Below are 23,108 nucleotides of genomic sequence, written 5' to 3'. Positions count from 1 at the left end.
TCTTCCACACTATAAGATATTCTATACACTATCATTGAGCCTAAGCTCAAAAGAATCTATTTGCTGTAAACCAGGAGGTATAGGAAGTTGGAAGATTTGCAATTCAGCACATTTTATAGGGTTTTTGGCACATAAGGGTTATTTTTAAAGCAGGAAAAAAAGCCTGTTCTCTCCCTACCCCCAAACACAGCTGAGCTGATTCAGCACAAATCTCCCCCTAAAATAAAATCCCAATTTGCAGAGAACAGGCATGGAAAGTTCCAGCCCCAAGGACGGCATTTCAGAATCCTCGCTGAAAAGATCAGGAGTGGGTGGCTTCACCACCCACTGACCAGAGACAAGCTGACCAAAAATCAGTTATAAATGTAAGGGCTTCACCAGAGCCTACGAGCAACTTGGGAGTCCAGGGAAGAGAAGCCTTTAAACAATGTGATGCCCAGTAGTAACCAAAGACAGAAGATCCTGAGGATTCTGGTAGCTAATAAATCACTTCCCACGGGTGAGCATACAGAAGACATTTCCAGGAATGCAGTTTAAAGTTCTAGTTTCTTCATTTAACTAAGAGGTCCTTTCCGAAGAAGGCATTACAATATACACCATACAAATACCACATTTCGCCAAAGAGCTATATGCTCCGCCCAGCACCCTGATGGTCCCTAAAGCACAGAGGTACTCTGCACAATCTGCAGATACAAAAACCAAAAACCCATCAAGAAGAGCTCGTAAGTGGCAGCAGGGCGAGCGCTACCTTGCTGAGAACAACTCAGCGAGTCTCCAGAAACAGGCCAGGCTACAGTCATTTCTGTTAATCACCTTCACCAGACAAGGGAGTTGATGAGTCAAGCCAAGGGGTCGGGGGCATCTACAATGACCCTTGGTCTCCCGTGCACACTGACACACTCCTGGCCCGTCTAAGTGGGAGAAGTCTTACTTAGAAAAGGCATGGTCAGAAAATACAAGCCATTCGAAATATCACTTGATTTGGTGAATATCTTCAAGCCATTTATTCAAAAAATTTACAGCCACATTGATGGTAACAGCTGGCACTGAGAAAGCAAGGACAAGCAACCTCGCATAAACCTGTCGATTTAAATCACAATGCATTCACAACCTTAGGGCCTGTTTTGATCATTAATGTAAAGGACTTTTCCATAGCGTGAGTGTATCACATTAATATGAAGTGGAAAATGTGGAGATGACAAAGGAAATGTTTACAAAAACCAAACTATAATACATTAGAGGTAATTAAGAACAAGAATCCCCAGACTGCTGGCTTTGTACTTAACACAGCGGATTAAGTAACACATGGCAAAAGTATTTTTAAGCAAAGGACAGCCCTGTGATATAGCCCGTGAGGAGAGTGAAAGAATCCTCCTCAAAAAAGCTCCATGCCCTTGAAGAGCTCTCACTGGCTGAGTGAAGCACGGCTTCGGCTGAGGAAGGCTACACCGGGTACCTTCAGGGACCAGTCCTCAACCTGTGCTCCTCAACCTGGGCGGGGCCCTGGCCCAAGATAAAAAAGTGACCTGTCCTTCCCCTTCTCCCAGAAGCCTCATCTCTGCCAAGAGATTGAAGAGAAAGGACAACCAAGCTCCACACTTGCTTAGCACAGTTACCTATGACCTCACATTGTCTGCGTAACTGAAGAACATGTAATCTGACACTGGTTTCTCTGAAGAACAATCTGATGAAACATCACTTCACAGGGACATCTCAAAGACTAATGAGATAACGTCTAGAGGGCTGAAGGCAATCAGAGGGCTGATCCATGGTGCTCTTACCACCTGTGGCTATCTGTAGACGAGGACCATGCAGCTGAAGAAGTTCAACTTCTCATAGCAGGTAGAGTACACGTTATACACAAGAACTGGCATATCCCAAAAAGCACCATGACCCTGGCTATCTACACATGATTCAGTACATACAACAGGAAAGCAGGCCTTTCCAGATGCCTTTTAATTCAAAATCATGATTAAAAGCATAGACATCTGGGGTAAGATACCTAATTCCTATGAGTTTCAGTTTCTATGCCTATGAAAATAGGAATGATACATATATCTTTCAGGGTGGAGGTGAAAATTAAGTAAAGTGAAAACAAAATTCAGTATTTTTCCATCAAGAAACAACTCAATAAATGACAGCTCTACTCTTTAGACTAGAATGAGCATTATATGAAGTGCCTTAAAAAACAGAAGTCTTTAGTTCATGCTGCATATTGGAATAGCATGAAAATCACACATAGGTAGCCACCACCAAAGAACAAATGAGCCCTATCTTCCATAGCTAATTTAGACATTCAGAATATTTTATCCCACAGAAACAAGGCTATTAACAGTGGTTGGGTTGCTGGCCTGGTTCATAAAGGCACATTAACCTAGAATAGAGATAATATCATTTACATACAATACCAACCATTCTAGACAGACCAGGTTTACCATGAGTTCAGTTTTGAACCTGTTGGAACTGTAAATCCGGTACACATGGAAATCATTTCCACCCACCCCAAAGAGCCCCACGTCCCCAAAAGTACAACCCTCAAGTAAAATAGGTTTCCAAAAAAGAACAATCTAAACCAATATGAATTAGAAATAATTCCCTAATTCATAGCCCAATAACTTCCCAAATGTCTTCATTTATCAAGAAAATTACCCAATTTTTAGTGCCTAAAGAGTCAACCTAGTTTACGGAACAAATTTTAATGACATAAAAATCATACAAAGTCAGCCGTTGATTTACAAATGAGCCTCATCCCCCAAATTTACTTATTATATCAACAGAAACAGTGGCAAAACCTTTAGGGAACAGACGAATTGAGGGGTAGAGTTTCTGGAGATAGATGCTCGTCCAGGCTCTCCTCTCTACTGCCAGGGCTGAAGCTTCATCGCTTCTTGCAATTTCATCTCATCCACCATTTCTGACCCTTCAATTGTCCAAACAAGTTACAACTTTGAACACAATGGTTCCCATGGTGATAGAAATTTTGCAATCAAGGGACAGGAGTTACAGTGATTCATATGTCATTTGTAAATGCTGTATTAAACAGATTAAAAAATATTTAGAGATTTTATGAAATAGCTGGAGAAAATTCCCAGTGAAGATCCCAGCTATTATTACCTTATTCCACTGAGAACAAAATGACTTAGGCACACAGACTCTTGCTTTCCTTGGGCTGACCGTCTCTAAACATTAAGAAAAAAAATGTACACAGAGAAAGAAACTGCTCCTGCTATCAGAAGAGGACCTTAGCTCTGGTTCTCTTAGGACGGCATCTCACCATCTTATACTCACTAAGGATGCCATTCTGGAAAACTAAGGGACACGCTGAAGTTACTAAGGATTCCATGCGTCCACTACACTGGGACCATGAAGAAACCCAGAAGAAATTAGCAAGACAGTTCTCTCCTCCATGCATATTCCTTAGTCATATTTTAGTGAAAGCACAGATGGCAGATGGTAAACAAGGGATGGGGAGGGCATTCTACCAGGCAGTATAGCAATTCAGACAGCTTCTGAAACACTTCCAGGATACGCACATATCCTACCTCTCCCTTAAACCAGATAACACACACACACAAATATACACTCCAATACAAGCAGATACACATTTTGTGGAAGCTGGAACCAGGTGACACCCAAATCTGCACAAGGGGTTGATGGCAGTCAAAGTAGTTGCGCACTGATTCACATATCTTGACCTCAGACCTGAGAAAGTCAAGCAATGCTAGATTCTAAACGAAAGCAGTATTATTAAACAAAACCAAACCACATAACGCAACAGGCACCTGGAAAAACATGAATGACTAGTATTATCCTGGATTCTCATCCGTGAGAGAGGAGAGGCAAATAATATTACCAGCTCACAAATGCTAAAACCAAGGCTCAGAGAGGTGCCTGGTTACTTTAAGGCATTTAGCTGGAATTAAATCTTGGGAGTGAACCAAAGTGAATTTCCATAACTGAAATGGAGGCCACTGAATCTAACAAAGCACCTTCAATCCCAATGCTCTACAGTCTAGAAACCCCTCCAAACTTCTTATTATAGACTCTCTGGGATGGTCAAATAATAGTCTGGGCAGAGAAGATGATTTTTACCTCCATTATCTTGTTTAAGCTGTGACAGGCTGTACTAATCAGCTTCCGTGCACAGGCACACACAGGCACACATGCTCCCTCTTGGTGCCTCTTAATCACCATGTGCTGCACTGAACAGCTGCAGAGGTCTGAAGGGAATTGGCAGAAATGTGTGATGATGTGCTAGCCACCCCCCCGAGGCAGCCACTGCCCTGTCTGCTCCCAGACTCCAAAGCACACGGGTGTTCGCTGTCGCAACTGATGGGCCCAGAAGACAGGCAAGTGGTTTCAGGTGGTGAGTCAGGAACAGCAGTTTGCATCAGGAATGTTCCAGCCCAGCAGAGCTTAGCTGCATCCTTCTCCCTATGCAGGGATACAGTATTCATCGTTTACACAGTGTCACCGTGGGGGACAAAACTTGGGCTCAGCACAAATAGAATCCAATCAACTCTCATGCAGAGGAACCAGTAAATGAGTTTTCTCCCACCAAGAAGGAGCCTAATTGCTTAAGAATTGCCACCATATCTGACACTGGAGGTCAGTTCTTTTATCCTGAGACAGAGGACTTTACAAAGGCCCAGCAGGCACACAGTGTTTGAGAGCAGAGGCCTGGGCTAACTTTCTAGAACCATTCAGCAGCTGTTACCCTGAGCTGTCATCTCTGCTCCTAGGAACGAAGCACAATCAGGGAAGCGCAATATTCAAACAAACCAGGTGGATGCTAGAATACACACCACACAACTGGCTGTGCACGAAGCAAATATGCGCTGCCACTCCTTTCAGTGCGGGTTTTGGATGGATTTCAATAGAAATGAACACGTGCAGGGGGAATTCCTTGCTTGTCTCTATGCCATTGTTTATGAGCCAGTAAATTAGTGATATGGTATCAACTTGGTGAAACAGACGTCAGACATTCAATCAGACAACAAGAGATCTAGAAATTGAAAGAGGCTTAAAGCCATCATTTGCACTACACTTCATGAATGAATACAGCATTCTGTCATGTTTTATACAATGACAAATGAGCCTATTCTCTCAAGGAATCTGAGGAGATTAATACTTGTTTTAGGGAATCCAGTTTGGTTTCTCTACCTCAAAATTAGCAATTTCATCTTTTGCCCAGCTTCAAATTCTCTTGCAATAATTTATCATTCCAGTAACTACAGTACTTTGACAAACCTCTCATAACTCCAATCGTTTAAAAACCTGCATGTAGGTAAAGAATGCTAATATGGCTTCAACATGTTGAGGTCAGACTTAGAACCAAATGGCCTTACCTTTCTGAACCTATAATAAAAGTTGGCCCAAAACATAACATTTCCTGGAAGAATCCCCACCAACGCAAAGTAAGGAGAACACAAATCACAGTCTTTCTCTGAACAGATTTCCCTCAATTACCGCAGGAACTATTCTATTCGTTTCCTCTGTTTACCCAGGACACAAAGAAATGTCCTGGATATGTAGGTTGGGGAGGTCAGGGAAAATCAGTGGAAGATCAGAGGCTCATTATCAGCTTCCCAGAATAGCAAGTTCTGCAGCAGGTCATAGAACATTCTGCTCTAAGAACACAAGGAAATGCCCTCTGAGGGCCTCTGAGCTGCTGCACTACACCAGAAAGTCTCCCAAGGAACCACCAGGAAACCACACCCTCTTTTCCACAAAAGGCAGGCTCCTATTCCAGAAGCCCTCTTCTCCTCAGAAACAGGGGAGTCAGAAAAAAGCAGCCACTTTCTTTCATTAGCAAATCCCACAGCCCTGACTTTTAATGCAAGTGGCTGGAGAGAAGCAGAGAGCTACTCTGCTTTAATGGAAGTGGATGGAGCTCAGGGCAATATGCAATTACTGAGACTGGAATTGAGCCTGGACCCTGGAAAGAACATGCCGTGAGAGCCCTAGAAATCACATTGTGGTCAGGCCCCCAATTTTAAACTTCTCCCAAGGGATGCCACTTCCTGAGACAGAGGCACGCCTCTCTTCATATCAAAGTAATACCGCTTGATTTGGTGGAGGAGAGTCATTTGCTGGTCTCTGGGATTCCATCACAAGAGTCCAGATTAAAACAACCCCTAACCACTTGCAAATTATGTTTCTGCCATCACTTACCTTTTTCCCAATAAGCTTCTTTCGCAGAAATTCCCGGGCTTCAAACATATAGGGAATGTCATAGAGGGGACGCAGTTTCTTGTTCTTATCCTTAAAGCAAAATAAAATACCGCATCAGGAATGGGAAAACAAAGCAAAAACTGACACATGAACACAGCCAAGAGTGCGAGATAATGACAACACACCTGAAATATGCTCTAGCTCCCAGTATCACAAATATTAAATAATTGCTAGATATATAGTAAACGATTAACAAAGTATTTGGTTGAATTGCTTTACAGGGAACAAGACTATCTTTTTTTCAAATGACAGGCTCAAAAATAAGCAATGGAATGTTTACACAAGTGGAAACAACCTAAATGTTCATCAACAGGGAAAGAGCTATATAAACTGCAGTATAGAATAAGCTCACTGAGTATTAGGGCCCTTCTAATATTTACAGATATACTATAAATCTCATTCTATACTCTGTAAGCCTTTATTAAGTACCTACCAACTATTAGCCTCAGACAAAGCACTATGTAAATGTATGTTATACTCTTGGACTTAAAATCCTTGTAACCTAACAATAACAGAAGAAATCCTGCAGATATGAAGTAACACAAAGCAGTTCTGAATAAGTGCTAAATTATGTGCTATAGACTAGGGACTAAGTGCTATTAAAATTCAGGGAAGTGGAAAGAAGTAATCAGGAGATGTTTCATTGACAAGGTGGGACTTAACATGAGTTTGCAGGATAGGAAAAAACTAGAAAGAAAATTAGAGTTGGGGGGGAAAAAAGACAAGCAAAAGGAGAGAGGCAGGAATAAACAGTATTTCAGCACACAAATACACAGCCAATCCCTTCATTATTTCTTGGGGCCCAGACTTCCCCGAAAAGAGGGGCTCTGAGCAATATAGCTGAGATGATGAGAGAGGGTCCAGATGAAGGCAACAGAACTGGGAATTGACAGGAACTTAAGAGCTAGGAGAATCTCTTTAAAAAATAAATAAATAGTGACTGACAAGGGAGTGGATAGAGGGGATAAAAGCAAAGGAACCCGGGAAGTTTGCAGTCAGGGGGAGGACAGCGTACAGAGGACTAGAGCTTGTGCACAAGAAACTGGGACATGTTGGCTAAATTGGTTGGTATGATTAATGTCTCTCCCACTAGCTCCTAAGTTGCATGAGAACAGAGACCCTGCCCTTTTCTGTTGTCCTTTGTGATCCCAGACCCAAGTATGTAGTACTTCCCTCATAGTATAAACTCAAATACTTGGATGTACTACCACAAAAGAAATATGCAGAATAATATACAAGAGCAAGTATGCTAGAAGGATAGGACTGCATGAACAGATATGGGGGGGGGGGGTGGAAATCAGAAAAAAAGGAGAAAATTAAGCCATAACCCCTAACCTAGATGCACACCATTGCTTCCCCATCCTGTATGATTAGCCCACCTGGCCTCAACTTTGCTTTACCATCTTTTACACACCTGACACAACAAGATCACTATATAATTCATTCTATACTTAAAGTATTCAAATTATGTTTTCTTAAATAGCCAACTATTCTCAAATAAAGAACATTTATCATTTTAATACCCCCATATTTAAGGTAATACTAATGACAATTCTGAGGTCAAGGGCATCGAAATTGAGGTTTCCTCCTAGACCCAAAGCAAGCCTTGGTGTCCAAAACACATCATTTAAACATTTCAATTCACTGATATCACCAAGAATGTGCATAATTATTTGAGTTCGAGCTTCACATTCACCATCCACCTATCTTCTAATTTCTCTGGCTTAAAAAAAATAATAAATAAAGGCAGCAGCACCATTCTCATGCTCTTCAAAGAACTTAAGGCACCTTTAGAACTGAAGGTGAATGTTTATCCTTTCTCAGAGTTGATGCGTGGGAATCTCCACACTCTGAACAGGAGCAACTGGGATTTCCAAACTCTGATCAAAGTCATGGGGAACCATGATCACTGCCTAATAAGTGAAGTATGGCCCGAAACATGAAAATCTTTAAAGAAATAACACTGAGTTTTCCTTAACAAGGAAAATGGGACAAATAAGAGCTGCCTGGCTAGAGGGAGTGCTGGCTAACATAAGGGCAGATGTATAGGATTATGGATATTTTATAAGCATCCAGGCAGCCAAATGAAAATAGTGGGTCACTCACTACTAAGGAGCCCTAAAATAGAGTTTATGATGACACTAAGGATAGTGTAAGAATGCTTGCTAGACAGAAGATGCTAGGTGCCAGTAATGAACAGGATTTTTAACAAAGACAAAAATCAATGGTTATCAGAATCAGCCATCAGGAATAAAGAAGTCCCAATGTATGCATATTCCCCTAACAATACAGGGCAATCTATTCAGAGAGTAGCTGTGTGATTCACTAAGTGAACAACATTTTTTAAAATGAATTGAACAAAATAATTGACATTTCCCTTACACAGCCTTATGATGTGCCACAGAACCTGATATCAGAACCTTACCCTATTTATTCTGAAACAAGGAATGGTAAGAAATAGTTTCAGTAGGCATTCAAATGAAGATCATGGGATGAGATACACCTAAATGTGTGAACATGGCAATGTGAACAAGAAAGATGCTTGACACGACTGGGCCAAGCCAAGATACTCTCAAAAGAAGGAAAGAAAATAAATAGTATACCAAACATTCCAACAAAAAAACAGGGTGACTTGAGTCTGATTATATGTCTCTCATGAAGCTCGGAAAGAACTAATAGCACGAGCAGAAAACAAGATACCACAAGTGAAAACAGAGTCATCTTTTTACTCTAACCCTGAAGATCTAGTAGCTATTGACATCTGCAAACATCTTACAAGAGAGATATTAGAAGTCCCTAAGAAACAACAAAATAAAAGCAATTCCTCCAAATTACCAGGTACATAAAAGCCTTTGAAATCTCTAAGAGGCAATTGAGGTATGGAATGAATTCTGAGAAAACAAGACTTTAGCTGAATCTTGCCTGCTAAAAAGGACTACCTAGTTTAGATTCTAATCTACATGGAAATACTTTAAAATTAAAAATAGAAAAGAATGCTTGATTTATCTGGTGGGCAGATAATACACAAACCAATATGTGCTGTAATCACTGTTCATCCTGAGAAGTGACATTGTATGTAGGCCCTGTAATGACTCACGTTACAGATAACTTCAATCATCCTTACCTCTCCTTGGTTTCGGAAGGAGGCCCAATCTCAGCATCTAAAAGGCATGCCTGGCTTTTTTTTTTTTTTTTGAACAGGAGCTTATCATGCCAAAATGAGGTCTCTGGTTAATGCTCATCTGGAGGGAATGGAAGGGACTCCTTATCAAGGTCTATTCTCAACTCCATTTCGGGCCAAATTTAATCTAGCCCATCTAGCAGCCAAAAAACTGTAACCAAAAAATTTACTGGACCCTAGGATCCTGCAGAATTTCTTAAAACAAGGCTGAATAAACACAAACTATGAAAACATTGATGAATGTGGCTTCACTAAAATTTTAAAGAGTTCTTTACTGAAAAAGCATCATGAACAAACTGACAGGCCAAAGCACAGACTCAGTAGCTGATAAGTGAAACAAGATAAAGACAAGGCAGAACAGGATAAGAGAGAACTGGAGTACTGAGCCACAGCTGTAAACTTCTCAGTGAGGCCTACCCTGATCACATTACATTTTAGCCAAGACTCAAAGGAGGTATGGGATGTAGTCATCTAGAGACAGGCAGAGAGGACAGCCAATGCAAAAGCCTTGAGTTAGGAGATGACTGGTGGGTTCAAGGAAAAGCAGAGACATCACTGTGGCTACAGCTGAGAGGGGAGAACAACAGACAAAGTCACATCTGACTTAACATCTGAAGGAATTACTTTGGTCACTGTGCTGAGAACAGACACTACAGCAAGGAAGAGAGAGAACAAAGGGAGACCAATTAGGAGATTATGGCATTAATCTGGGTGGGAAATGATGTTAGATTACATCAAGGAAGAGCAGTGAAGGGGCAAGAAGTGGTCAGAATCTGGGAATATTCTGAAAGCAGACAGATGAAATGTGAGATGAGAAAAAAGGGAGAAATCAAGCATGACTCCAAGGTTTTTTTTTAATCTGAGCAAATGGAATAATAGGTGGGGTCATCACCTGAGATGAGGAAGACCACAGGTAGAGAGAGGTGGGTGAGATCAGGAGTTTGGTTACACGCCTGCTAAACTCTCAAGTAGAGGTTTTGAGTAGGCAAGTGTGGAGTTTGGAAAAAAGCTCTGAGCTGGTAATTTACATTTGGGAGTGGTTGGCATATAGGTGGTATTTAAACCTACGAGATTGAAAAGGACAGAGGACTGAGGCATTATAACATTGAAAGGTAAGGAATAAGAGAAGGAACTTATAAAAGGAGACTGAGAAGGAGCAATCAGTGATCTCAGCAGGAGGAAACAACCAATGTTATGTCCTGGAAGCCAAGGAAAGAAAGTGAGGAGGGAAAGACCAACTGTGTCCAATGCACAAGGCAAGGCAAATGAGCTGAGGACTAAGATCCGCTTGTTGGATCAAGCTAAGTGTGGGTCGTCCGTCACTTGGCAAGATTAATTTTGGTGGAGCAGTCGGGGCAAGAGCCTGACTGGAACTAGGAATGGGAAGAGAAGAAGCGGAGAAAGTGAGTACACACGATACTTCAGAAAGTTCTGCTACAAAATACAAAGAGATTATGTGGCAGCTGGCAGAGGAAGCAAGGTGAAGAGAAGGGGCTTTGGTTTTTGGTTTTTGAGGGGCGAAATAACAGGCAAAGGTCCTGTGGAAAGCAAATAAGTGGTCATGCAGAAGGAAGAGGACAGAACTGTTAGTGCATAGGTAAGGAGGGGATGGCTTTCCATAGGAGCTCCAATAGTTCACCTTTAGGTGTGTGGATGCAGGTACTGTTAGGTGGGTACGCGTGGTAGTGAGAGCTGCTGGAAGTTCTCTCATTACTTTGATTTACTCAGTAAAGGAAGGAAGAACAAATCAATAAGAGAAACTACCTAACAGAAAAATTGGCCAAAAGGTACGAACAGGCATTTCACAAAAGAACTGCAGCTGGACATTAAGTGTATGAAAAAAGGTATCACTTCACTGATAATCGGGGCAATGTAAGCTGAGATACTATAGGACATCCAATATATTGTCAAATTTTAAAAATGAGGATGAGGGGAAATAGGTGTGCTGTAACCACCGATGGGAATATAAAATGGTTCAACCACTGTGGCACTTTCACGTGGTGCTACTCGGCATCATCCGGTCAAGGCTGAAGATATGCATCACTATACTTAGGAAATTCTACTTACAGGAGGGTATATACCCCAGAGAGGTCTCACTCACGCAAGACAAGAACCACAATGCTCATGTTAACGCTGTAAAATTTACAGTCAGCTCTGTACAGTCACAGAGCAGAACAGAGAGCAGTGAGTCTGAGAGCAATGCAATAAATGAACAAATCTGAAAAACAACGCTGAGCAGGAAAACAAGTTGTAGAGTGATAATGATTTAAATACAGACTAAAAAAAGACACAAGCAACATTATTCCTAGAGCTATGTAAATAGCCAAAGTATAAAAATACCTAGAAACGAAAAGTCAATGGTTAGTTAACTAATGCAGGATGTGCAGAGAAAGAAACAGAATGGGAAAGAAATGGGGTCAAGGATGAGTCCACAGGGACTTTCAACTTCATCTGCAAGCTTGTCTCTTTAAAAGAGGATCTGAAGCCAATGTGGTATAATAAGAAATGTTTGTTCTGTATCATTCTATAACGTTGGGGTTTTTTTAAACCAAAAAAATGTTTAGGGATAGGAAACCCCCAAACCTTGTTTGGCCAACCCTTCCCTGGGTCACAATGTCTCTCATACTTTTTTTTTTTTTTTTTTTTTTTTTTTTTTTTGGTGGTACGCGGGCCTCTCACTGTTGTGGCCTCTCCCGTTGCGGAGCACAGGCTCCGGATGCGCAGGCTCAGCAGCCATGGCTCACGGGCCCAGCCGCTCCGCGGCATATGGGATCCTCCCAGACCGGGGCACGAACCCGTATCCCCTGCATCGGCAGGCGGACTCTCAACCACTGCGCCACCAGGGAGGCCCTCTCATACTTTTATTTCTCTCAGAGGCAAAATAATCTGCCATTCTTTTCCTCACAAGAAATGCATGAAATTCTTTTTTCCTTCCCTCAAAATGATTTTCTTTCATAGATGTATCTTTCCATGAGGCAGAAGGGAATAATTTAACTACCAACATGCTCTCAAATAACCAGGGTCAAAAACAAGTTTGATTTTTTTTTTTTAAAGGAGGCTTGAAATATATTAAAAGTAGCCAAGCAGAATTATACTCTACGGAGATCTTAAAACAGACTGCTGAATTAAAATAAGAACAGACACGATCAGATTTAAATGGATAAAATTTCAAACAGTAAATGGACCAGTCCCAGTTGCCCTGCCACATAAGCTATGTTAATAAACAAAGGCTTCAATTTCCATTTGAATTATAGACTTAAAATAGGAACATTACCACATGCCCTGGGCATATTTACAGTCAAGGACCGTTCAATTCCCTTGGCAGCCAGGAGACACAATCCACAGGGATATCCACTATTTACTATCCTTAACATACACAATAGCACATTTTTATGAAAGGCAGATCCAACTAGATAGAAATCTATAGTCAGCAGCTGGGGAAAGGTTCAAAATCGTAACCACCTTGGCCAAATGGAAGATATCTTGCACCACTATACCTATAGGACCACACACAGAAGATTCATATACCCAAACACTCCCCAGGAGTTGTTTCAAAAAAAAAGACACTTTCACTTTATTTCCCAATTAGCTCTATTTCTTCCTCCTAAAAACATCTCTCTTAAAGGTAAATAGGGTCTATTAAAGAGACAAGGTCTGGGAAAGTCCCAAATTCACAACAATGAAATACATTTCAGACATATCTCCAAGGAGGCAAAGGAGAACGGTAAATAAAAACAAATCAAATTGAAAAAATATTTTTTTAAACCTGAGATGTGATTATAAAAATTCACAAGTGTGGGCTCCTCTGGTGGCGCAGTGGTTGAGGGTCCGCCTGCCGATGCAGGGGACACGGGTTCGTGCCCCGGTCCGGGAGGATCCCACAGGCCACGGAGCGGCTGGGCCCGTGAGCCATGGCCACTGAGCCTGCGCGTCCGGAGCCTGTGCTCCGCAACGGGAGAGGCCACAACAGTGAGAGGCCCGCGTACCGCAAAAAAATAAATAAATAAATAAAATTCACAAGCATGAGAATGGAAGAGGGCTGGACTTTGAACCCCGTTCTTATGCAAGATACTTGGCCCCTGAAGTGCCTTGCTGCTTTTAAAGAACCCTTAGTTTACTACACTTCTCTCATACTCTGCAGACCCACTGTTTCTACAACCGCCCACTCTTCATCAGACCTAGGAAAAAAACACTCGGGTCTGCTTCTTAGAGTGTTCATTTCATTATGAAATGGATTATGATCCCGAATTACAGCAAGGAAAGTGAGGCTTACAGTTAAGTAACGTGCCTCACTTCTTGTTAACAAGCAGAGCAGGGATTCTGATCCCAGCTATTCCAGGGGCTGAAGCGGGGGAGGGGGAGTTGGGTACCCGCGGCGGGTGGCAGACACTACCCCCTCCTGGCTTCCTAGTGCCAAAAGGCAGTCATCTCCTGTCAGTAGTCGTCAGGTTTAGTGTGGGAGCTTGTAAACATGCAGGCTTGTCGGGCCACATCAGGTATTCTGATTCTGCAGGTCTGGGGTCATGTCCCCAATTCTGTATTTCTAATAAGTAGCGAGAAGGACTGTGGACCACACTTTGAGAAATGCTGCGGAGCGCCTTTTGAGCACTTTGGACCCACTTAAACCAACGGAAATAGAAGAAAGGGACTCCAAAGGTTTAAAGAGTCACAAAGCAACACAGAGGAGCTTGATTAACATCAAAGTGGCTGAATAAGTAGGCAAGTAAGTAAATACCTGGGGAGCTCACTTTCTTTCTGCACATGTAGCTGGAGGTAACTTGAAATACTCCTTAAACGTCTTTACAGCTAAGACAATTGGGAACATTCTAGTAACGGTGGGAAAACAAGATTACCAAATATTTCTCTACCTGCCCATGCCAGGGAACAGCAGGATGGGCACACCCTCCCCCTCCACACACCCCAGTCACCAGTGGTCTAGACCTACACTAGCCACAGTGACAGCAGAGGAAGTGGCAAGCCCTAGAAATTACCAAGCCAGGAGGAGCTAGGTTTCGCTGTATCCAAAGAGGGAAAGAAGGAAAGCAGATTTCTGCAGCCTCACGTCCTTGAAGGGACTCGCCTGTCATCTACGGTGTACAGTGCAGAACTATGTTCCAGAGGAACTCGCTCGTCCCCAAATCAAAGTACCTTTTCAAGACCATCATGCAAGTGGGAAAATATCTGTCTCTGGAGATTGCTCTCCTACTCAATTACATGAGCCAACTAGGAGCATTTTCAGAAGTTCTTGCTATTTACTGCGCAGATGCAGTGAGGACGGGTGAGGGAGGGGACAGGAGGAGGAGGCCAAACATTAGGTCTTTTCACCCCCCCAAGACCCTGTCAAGACTTTAAAGAATACTTTTAAGGCTCTAAGGGGTCCAAAACCATTATCCAAGGCACCACATGGGGTGCCTGCACTTAGCTACAAATTCTTCTGCAGGCATAGTGTCTGCCCCTCACAGACCTCAAGGCAAAAGAAGGTGAAGGCTCCCAAGTAAGAAGCTATGCAACCAGCAGCAAATCGGCTCCAAACCCAGGAAGAAAAGGGAAAGTGAGAAAGCCCTCAGAGCCCCACCTCATCTTCTTTTCCCAGCGCGGGGACAAAAACTCTCCCCGACCCAGTGCTCTGAAAATAAAGATCCGCTCCAAGGGTGAGTGAAGCCTGTGCCACCTTTCCTGGAGGAATGGTGAGGATGCAGCCGGTAAAGACTGGGATAATGAGACAGAAAGGGCACTGAATCCTTGAAGAGAACAAAGCTCAAGTTCAGCACTCCTGAAGTTAGACAAAAAGAGCCGTCCCGGACATGAAATCAAACATTCCTCAAGCATTTGATGGCAACAAATGATCAAGAGTAAGTGGGCAGCTTGCTGTCATCCAGAGAATAGAGGCCTAGGTTCTCGACAATGATTCTGGCACCACCAGCTCCTGGCTGCCGGCTTGCCTCAGTTTCCTTCCAAGAATCAGCAAGTTAAGAATTACCTGGCATTATATTAATACATAACTTCTCAGTGAAAACCCATGCAAAAAATGACTTGAAAATCCTGTAAAAATCAGGAAGAGACTAAATATATTAGTGCAAAGTCAGGCAACTCTTAAGCTTACATTCCAGGAATATTTCAGGTAATATGAACCCCATGGGGAAAGAACAGATCTACACGTGTTACTAAGAAACAAAGCTACTCAGCTAAGTTTTACAACATCTAATATGGATGTTAACAAGAGCTAAAATATCAAGAGACAGAAGAGAGGGGGCTTCCCTGGTGGCACAGTGGTTGAGAGTCCGCCTGCCAATGCAGGGGACACGGGTTCGAGCCGTGGTCTGGGAAGATCCCACATGCCGTGGAGCAACTGGGCCCGTGAGCCATGGCCGCTGAGCCTGCGCGTCTGGAGCCTGTGCTCCGCAACGGGAGAGACCGCGATAGTGAGAGTCCCACGCACCGTGATGAAGAGTGGCCCCCGCTCTCCGCAACTAGAGAAAGCCCTCGCACAGAAACGAAGACCCAGCACAGCCAAAAACAAACAAATAAATAAATAAATTTATTTTAAAAAAAAAAAAAAAAAAAAAAAAAGAGACAGAAGAGATAAACCAAAGTTACAGCACTAATCACTTTCTGCCTCGTGTTACTATAATTTAATTACTTCTTGTAGGTCTTACCTTTCCTACCAGACCACAGGAGGGAATATCTGTGACAGGAAAAAAGAGCTCAATAATAACTATGAAGTGCCTAGTATAGTGCCATGTTCACAGAAAATGCCAACACGCAGAGAGAATAAAACGGGGAATGCAAAAAGGCCTAGCTAAAAGATTTATTTTTTTAAACTCAAACTGCACTTCTGATTAGGGGAATAAGTGGAACTGGTCAATATATAAAGAGAACTTTCAAAGAGATGGAGGAGGCAACATCACTGTGGATCCATATCACCGTTAGTAATGAATGTCTCATATAGCACCAGTTGAATGTGAACTATTTCTAATATCTCTACCTTCTGGCAACTTTCACCAGACATGATTCTATACTACACAAAGATAAGTATATTCCTGAATAATGATTTAAAAGATTCTAGTCTAGATATCTCACTGTAGAACCATAAAATCTAGGCTCTTTGTAAGCAGTGATGCAAAAGCAGTACTCCTGGTAGTTTCAATGTGTTATGTTAGAAAAAAACCAATTTTACAAAATCTGAATAATTAGTGTTTTCTTTTGACCTGGCCAAAACTTTAAGGCAATCCTCTTCTCGCTACAAATTTGACGTAATGAATTCAATTACTTGTGACCTTTGAAATAACACACTCGCAAATCTATCATTAGCTAATAGTTATCCTTACAGAACATATATAATAATTCAAGTAAAGCTGAACTGATATTGTTAAAAAAAAATCAAGTGTGAGAGTTCAACACTAAATAAAATGATAGTAAGCTACAATATAAAAAGGGATAATTCCATTAATGTGGACTCCAAAGTACCAGCATCCCACCTCCCTAAAAAATTCACGAACTTGAGATGATACTAAGCCTAAATTGCCGGGGTAGTATTTTTTGTGGTTAAGATGGAAGAAAAGGATAGTGGAAGATTGTACAGCCCTTCCTTTGTCCTCAAAAGGGTAGTCTGTGACAATACCAAGAGGTGTGAAGTTTTGCTGCATGACGCACCCTTCATATGCTGCTCAAATGAGCAAAAGAAGCCGAGAAGAAATAAAAATAGTGTCTCTCTATTAAGGCCTCTTTCTACAGAGCTAATAGTTCTGAAGATTCGTGCAAACACGAATTAATGTTAACGTGGGAAACACCTTCATTGGGAAGAACACCAAAAAATCTACAAATAAGAAACCAGAATTTAAAAGCAGGAGGGAAAATGGGGGTCTTCAAGGACCAGAGCAGGCCTGGGGGTCTGCAGGGTCATGGAAAGTCACAGGGACCGGCATATCTCAACTGGCTCGGCCCCTCTGCAACCTCTTTCCTTTTCACTGGAAGCTCATAATTAACCGGTTGGCCCCAAATCTTGTTTTCTAGTAATGGAGAAATCGTCTCCCACATTTCTCACCCTTCATCCCCAGGCTAAAAATGGAGATCCAGTGCCCTCAGAAGAGACAACTCCGTTACTTAAAGTACAGGCTGCAAGCCAGATGAAATCCATCCAGCACGGTGATGTGCCACCGGCCCTCCCACAGTTCTAGAAGAGGAGGAAGGCTCCGGAGGAAAAGAAAACAAACCTCTTGCAATAGGAAGGCAATTTTCTCTGTAACAGACAGCAGGCTCGGGTGAGCCCATTCAGAAAAGAATACCATTTTGTTAGAGAAATGCTTCTTTGTGAATGCCTTCCCTTCTCCACTGTATTAAAAAATAATAATTATTATTAAAAGTTTCTTCCTGGAACCACACATAAGGGAATGATGCTGGTTGTGACACCATTATTTAGCTGGTGCCAGTGGAACCTCCAATTGAGCCAGATTTCCAGTCAAATTTGTGCAATAAATTGTGGTGCATTTCAGAAGCACAGGACTGAATTATGTAAGCGCACAGCTTAGGCCTCCCTTTAGACACTGAGATCCTGCCTTGCCAGCTACATCACTCCAAGGTCTAAATCAGGCTGCCAGGTCTACTGCCACATATTTTATCTACAGAATTCAAAGTACTCTCAGCCTGTGTTTAAATACTCAGCAAAATGGGGCCTGTACTTTTTTAGGACAGATATCATTCTAACCCTACAAAGATGACTCTTTTGTACTGTACAGTCTGTCATCAATCAGAAAAAAATAGCATCTATCACCAACTACCACCATGAAGAAGTATGGGCAAATGAAATTACCAGAACTGTGAACAGCACAGACATTCAGAGGCAGTACCCAGGTGGCAAGGCAACGTCATTATATATACATGGCATGGCTTGGCTGACGGCAGAAAGGGGCCTTGACAAGGCTGAATCCAGACCCAGTGGAGGCTGCTCCTGGGAAAGAGACTAGCCCTCCACCCAGATGAAAGAAACATACTCAGGAATGTGTTGGGGTTGTTTTGTGACAGTTGTTGGCACCTAGTGAACAAGCAGACAAGTGACCAGATCTTCCGAACAGCCAGGTAAAGTTCAGAGGCAGGAGGCGTGAGCAGGGGGCATCTCGCCCTGCACCAGTGGGTGGTACCCACAGCTCTTCATCTCTGTGAGGAAGGACAGGGTACCTAAGACCAGGGCCTCGGTCCGTGACAAGGCAGTTTTAGCTCCTGCTTTATGTAATGTCACTTTAATTGTGCCTGTTTAACAATGGTTTTAGGTCAATCACGTCACCATTCCGTTTTGATAACCACACACTCTCCTCGCCTATAGCTGGCCTTCCGACCTAACCCCCTTAAAACAAAAGGCTGTCTTTCTACCTTAAATTTCTACGCTTCATATTATTTCTAATCCCCACAGCAACCAATAAAGCTGGAACTATTAGCTCTTCTCAACTGAGAGGTTAGGTGTCCAGAGAAAAAACATGCCCAACGTAACATCATGCCAGAGCAAAAGACCACAAAAGAGCCCAGGCTAGTATTTCTCTACCACCTGCCTCCCAACCACTGAGGTAGCAAGAACTGCCATCACGCACAGGCTTTTCACTCACATCCGGTTCCACAGGCACCTCCCACACAGAGCTGAAAGGGTCAATTCATTTCAGCACGGAATGCAGGCCTACCCAAGGCCACCAGCTCCTGGGAAGCTCAAGGAGATTAACTAAGTTGGACACACTATTTGTGCCAGTTATGAAGCTATTGTCACTCAGTTTTAAACCTAGCCTTTTTAAAATGCCACTTTGTGGTGACGGGGTGGGAAAACTGCCAACCGCATTTCTGCTTTGCCAGCTGGTTCCCTGCTAGGCTCTGCCAATAGGGGATGTTAAAGGGAGAATGGACAGGAAGAAAGAGGGACAAACTCTTTCCTATTCCAGTCAGCTCCTCCACAGCAATTCTTCTTCTTCTCAGCAATGGCAGCTTGTTCCAGTAGCACCAATGGATTCCAGCTTGCCGTTTTCCCAACACTCCCGGAAACAGTCTCAACACACCTCCCTCAGAGTCACCAGAACCAATCAACTGGCAGCCCCTCCTGGGAGGCCTGGGGCCCAGCTCCAGGGAGTTACTCTTCCCCCCTTCATCGGCTCAACAGAGATCTGAGGCCCACTTGGTCCATCCTCCAAATGCTGAAGTTTTCATATCTCAATCTCTTATTGAAAGAGATTACCCAGAGGTTGTAGCTGTGTCGTGTGGTTAAAACCTCCATGTGACCCTTAGGGTTCTCTTTTTACCTTTTTCGTATTTCCATACCTGATTAATAATTCCTTATGTAAAGTCGTCTCTGTTATTTATAACTGCTATGGTTTCTTGACCTGCCACTGTGGCCAAAAGCACCTCTCTAGGTAACTAGACAAAATTTGTAACCATCAGAGGGGAACAGTCCAACTCTCTTGATCATCAACTGTCTCCTGAGAGAATACTGCCTCTTACCTGTTCCAGATACCTCTATACCTGGCCAATCCCAATACAGCAGGACTACCTACAATGTAAAATGTGTACCAAAAAAAAAAAAAAAAAAAAAAACACCAAGAAAAATGGTCGGAGTGCACACGAAGAGCTTCCACAGTTAAAATAGTTGATGAAGAGTAATGCGTGAGTATTTAATGGCTGGTAGCACAAGCATCACACTAGAGTAAAGGGAAGACTTCCAAGCCAGTAGGTGTGGAATCCACAGAGTCTACAAGATTAAGAATTTAAGCAGTAAGAGAACAATGTACCCTATTTTTTTTCCAATATTTTGCTAGACTCTCATGAGTAGTGAATCATTTTGTGATTTTAAAGACCAACCATAACAGGTGTATATTCGTGGTTTAAGTTGGGATCACAGTAAAGATGGAAAAGTAAAAACCTTACCTGTGTCAGTGCGGTTACCATATCGCACAAAGAAGCACATACACACAATGTGAGGGTTAGTGGGGATGGCCAAACTCACAACACCACCAATGAAATGTCATTTTTCTACTACAGCCAGATGGAAAAATGAGATAAATAACATCAGATTTGCTATTACATAGTTTATCATGCAATATTGCTAGATGAATTCTAGAAACTTCTCTTAAGCCAACTGTGAAAAAAAGTGGAGCTAAATGGTTACCAGAGACTGAAGGGAAGGGGAAAAGGAATTGATTAATGGGTACAGGGCTTCAGTTCTGCGAGATGAAGTAGTAGTTTTGGAGATTTGTCTCACAATAATGGGAATATCTTAAACACCTCTGAATCATACAATTAAATGGTTAAGAATGTAAATTTTATGTTATGCGTTTTTTAACCACAAGGAAGAAAAAAGTGGAACTCATTCAAGGTAATATTCTGATTTAATTTGGGAGAAGCCATGGCATGTTAACAAATTCAAAACCCAAATAAACATGAGAATTTTCTGATATGGATCCTAATCTTTTGTTGGCTACAAAAAGGTATAAATTATGGATATAATCAAACATGCTAGCCCACTTCTGATCCCAACCACTATATTCCAAATTATTTCCTTCCCGAACAAGCCCCATAACTGAATTTTCTACTCCCCTTTTTACGTTATTCCAGTGCCTGGATGTGACTGCAATCTCAATGCTGAACACTTTGCTTACTAAAATGCCAAACATGGGCTTCCCTGGTGGCACAGTGGTTAAGAATCCGCCTGCCAATGCAGGGGACAGAGGTTTGAGCCCTGGTCCGGGAAGATTCCACATGCCATGGAGCAACTAAACCCGTGCCCCACAACTACTCAGCCTGCGCTCTGGAGCCCGTGAGACACAACTACTGATGCCTGCGTGCCTAGAACCCATGCTCCACAACAAGAGAAGCCACCGCAGTGAGAAGCCTGCACACCACAACGAAGAGTAGCCCCCGTTCACCACAACTAGAGAAAGCCCCACACGCAGCAACGAAGACCCAACTCAGACAAAAGTAAATAAATAAATAAATCTATTTTTGAAATAAATAAATAAATAAAATGCCAAGCGTTCTGCAAGGCCATACTCAAATGCCACCCACCATCCTCAGGAAACCTTCTGAGCTCTCTAAGCAAATATCCTGTCTTCTCTCTTGGTTCATCTGGCCCAAGTCCGTATATACGTGTCTTATATCTCATAGGTGATTCGAAACTATTTAAGCTTAAAAACAGCATCTGACTCACCTTTTTAATCCCACTGTACTCATTTGATCCTCAACAGAATTCAACAGTCAGCAAATACAATATTTTTGTTACGGATGAAGGAAAAGAGGCTCAGTGTAATTTAGACTAAAGCTCACAACAGCAGAAAACGGCAGGGGCAAAAATTGAACTCTAATTTAACCAACTCCGAAATCCATGGCCACTGGATTCTATTACAAGGCATCTAAGGACCCTATGATGCCTCTCCAGCTTAAAGCAAGAGAGAAGTCATTTTCTTCTTCCAAGTAATAAGCTCTTTGTACTACATGAGTAGAGTTCATATGCCAAAAGAAAAGGGAAACCAGTTTCAGCCCTGAGCAGTCCCCAGTGGAGATGTGCACAAGGTGACCTCACCCGGCACCCCAGCTCTGCCTCACCACTAGGTGACAGGGATGCTGGTGGCTCCTAACAAATGTTGCTGAATGTGAGAAAACTATCCAGGGTCACTGCTAATGAGAAGACAGAACATCTTGCCACTTAGCTACAGAATGTTCACCTAATAAATCTTACAGATTTGAACACAACCCAAGACCAGGAGGTTACTGGAAAAGACAAAGTATTTGGAACCAGCAGCTTAAAAACCCACATCCCCACTGCCATACTTCCAAAAAATAAGGTATAATGCATACGGTTTGTTATCAGTACTAATCAGAAATAAAAGGCTGTAAGTAAAAACAAAACAAAAAAAATCACCTAATATTTCCTTCTGAACAGTTTAATGGTAATATATGGTCACTTATTCTACCGAGGATATTCCTTTTTTCCTTGATTTAGCTTTATTGATCTAATTTTAATCAAGGACAAGTATACAGCAAAGGATAAAGGGTCAGCAACCCAAATGCAGTGGGGAAACAAGAGAAAAACATTCTAGTTCAGCAAATGGATCAGCTTATTAATGGGCTTAGAAGTCCTATCTCGGCCATGTGACAGAGAATTAGGCACTGCGGAAAACCAATCTGCATGCTCTTTTTTAATTGCGGTACACTATATTTCCTTAAAGACAAAAACGGTCTTTTGCAGGATGGGATGTTGCCCAGCACACCCGAACCATAGATGTTTAGGTTATAATTAAATATGGAAACAATACCATTATGTAGGATATTCACTACTGTGTTGAGAACTGGAAAATCCCCTTATTTTATCTGTGAAAAATTTCAGTTAGTTGTCTTACACTAATTATGAACTAAGATTTAATCAGACAGGAAAAGGCCCAAGTTAATGCACGCATAATTTATGAATTTTTTAAAAAGATTTACCAATCGATTTGAGTGTAACTAAGGGTTATGTTTAAGAGTTTTAAGTGAATTAATATACTGACAGTTGATGGCACTATAAATCTACCATTAGCAGCAGGTCACCACAGGTCATTTCTTGTCAGCAATGTACTGGCCTAGCACACAGAACCCAGGAGAGCACCGGAGAGAGAAACAGAGGGATGGACTGCTGGGGACGGGAGAGGTGGCTTGAGCTAGAAAGAAGTCATTCTGCATTAAAGTACAA

The 23,108-nt window shown here is 42.2% G+C and overlaps 1 protein-coding gene across 1 annotated transcript in view; it reads right to left on the bottom strand.

Moving 5' to 3' along the window:
• Positions 1-23,108, bottom strand: part of SND1 (staphylococcal nuclease and tudor domain containing 1) — a 424,144-nt gene that overhangs the window by 258,897 nt on the left and 142,139 nt on the right. The window contains exon 11 of the mRNA XM_079711118.1: positions 6,175-6,264. Coding sequence (XP_079567244.1) covers positions 6,175-6,264 — 90 coding nt within the window. The remainder of the gene's footprint in view (positions 1-6,174; positions 6,265-23,108) is intronic.

This window comes from Hyperoodon ampullatus (assembly GCF_949752795.1).
Source record: "Hyperoodon ampullatus genome assembly, chromosome: 9".
NCBI classification, from domain to species: Eukaryota; Metazoa; Chordata; class Mammalia; order Artiodactyla; family Ziphiidae; genus Hyperoodon; species Hyperoodon ampullatus.
The sequence above is the reverse complement of the archived record's forward strand: the minus strand, read 5'-3'. Positions and strand labels throughout refer to the sequence as shown.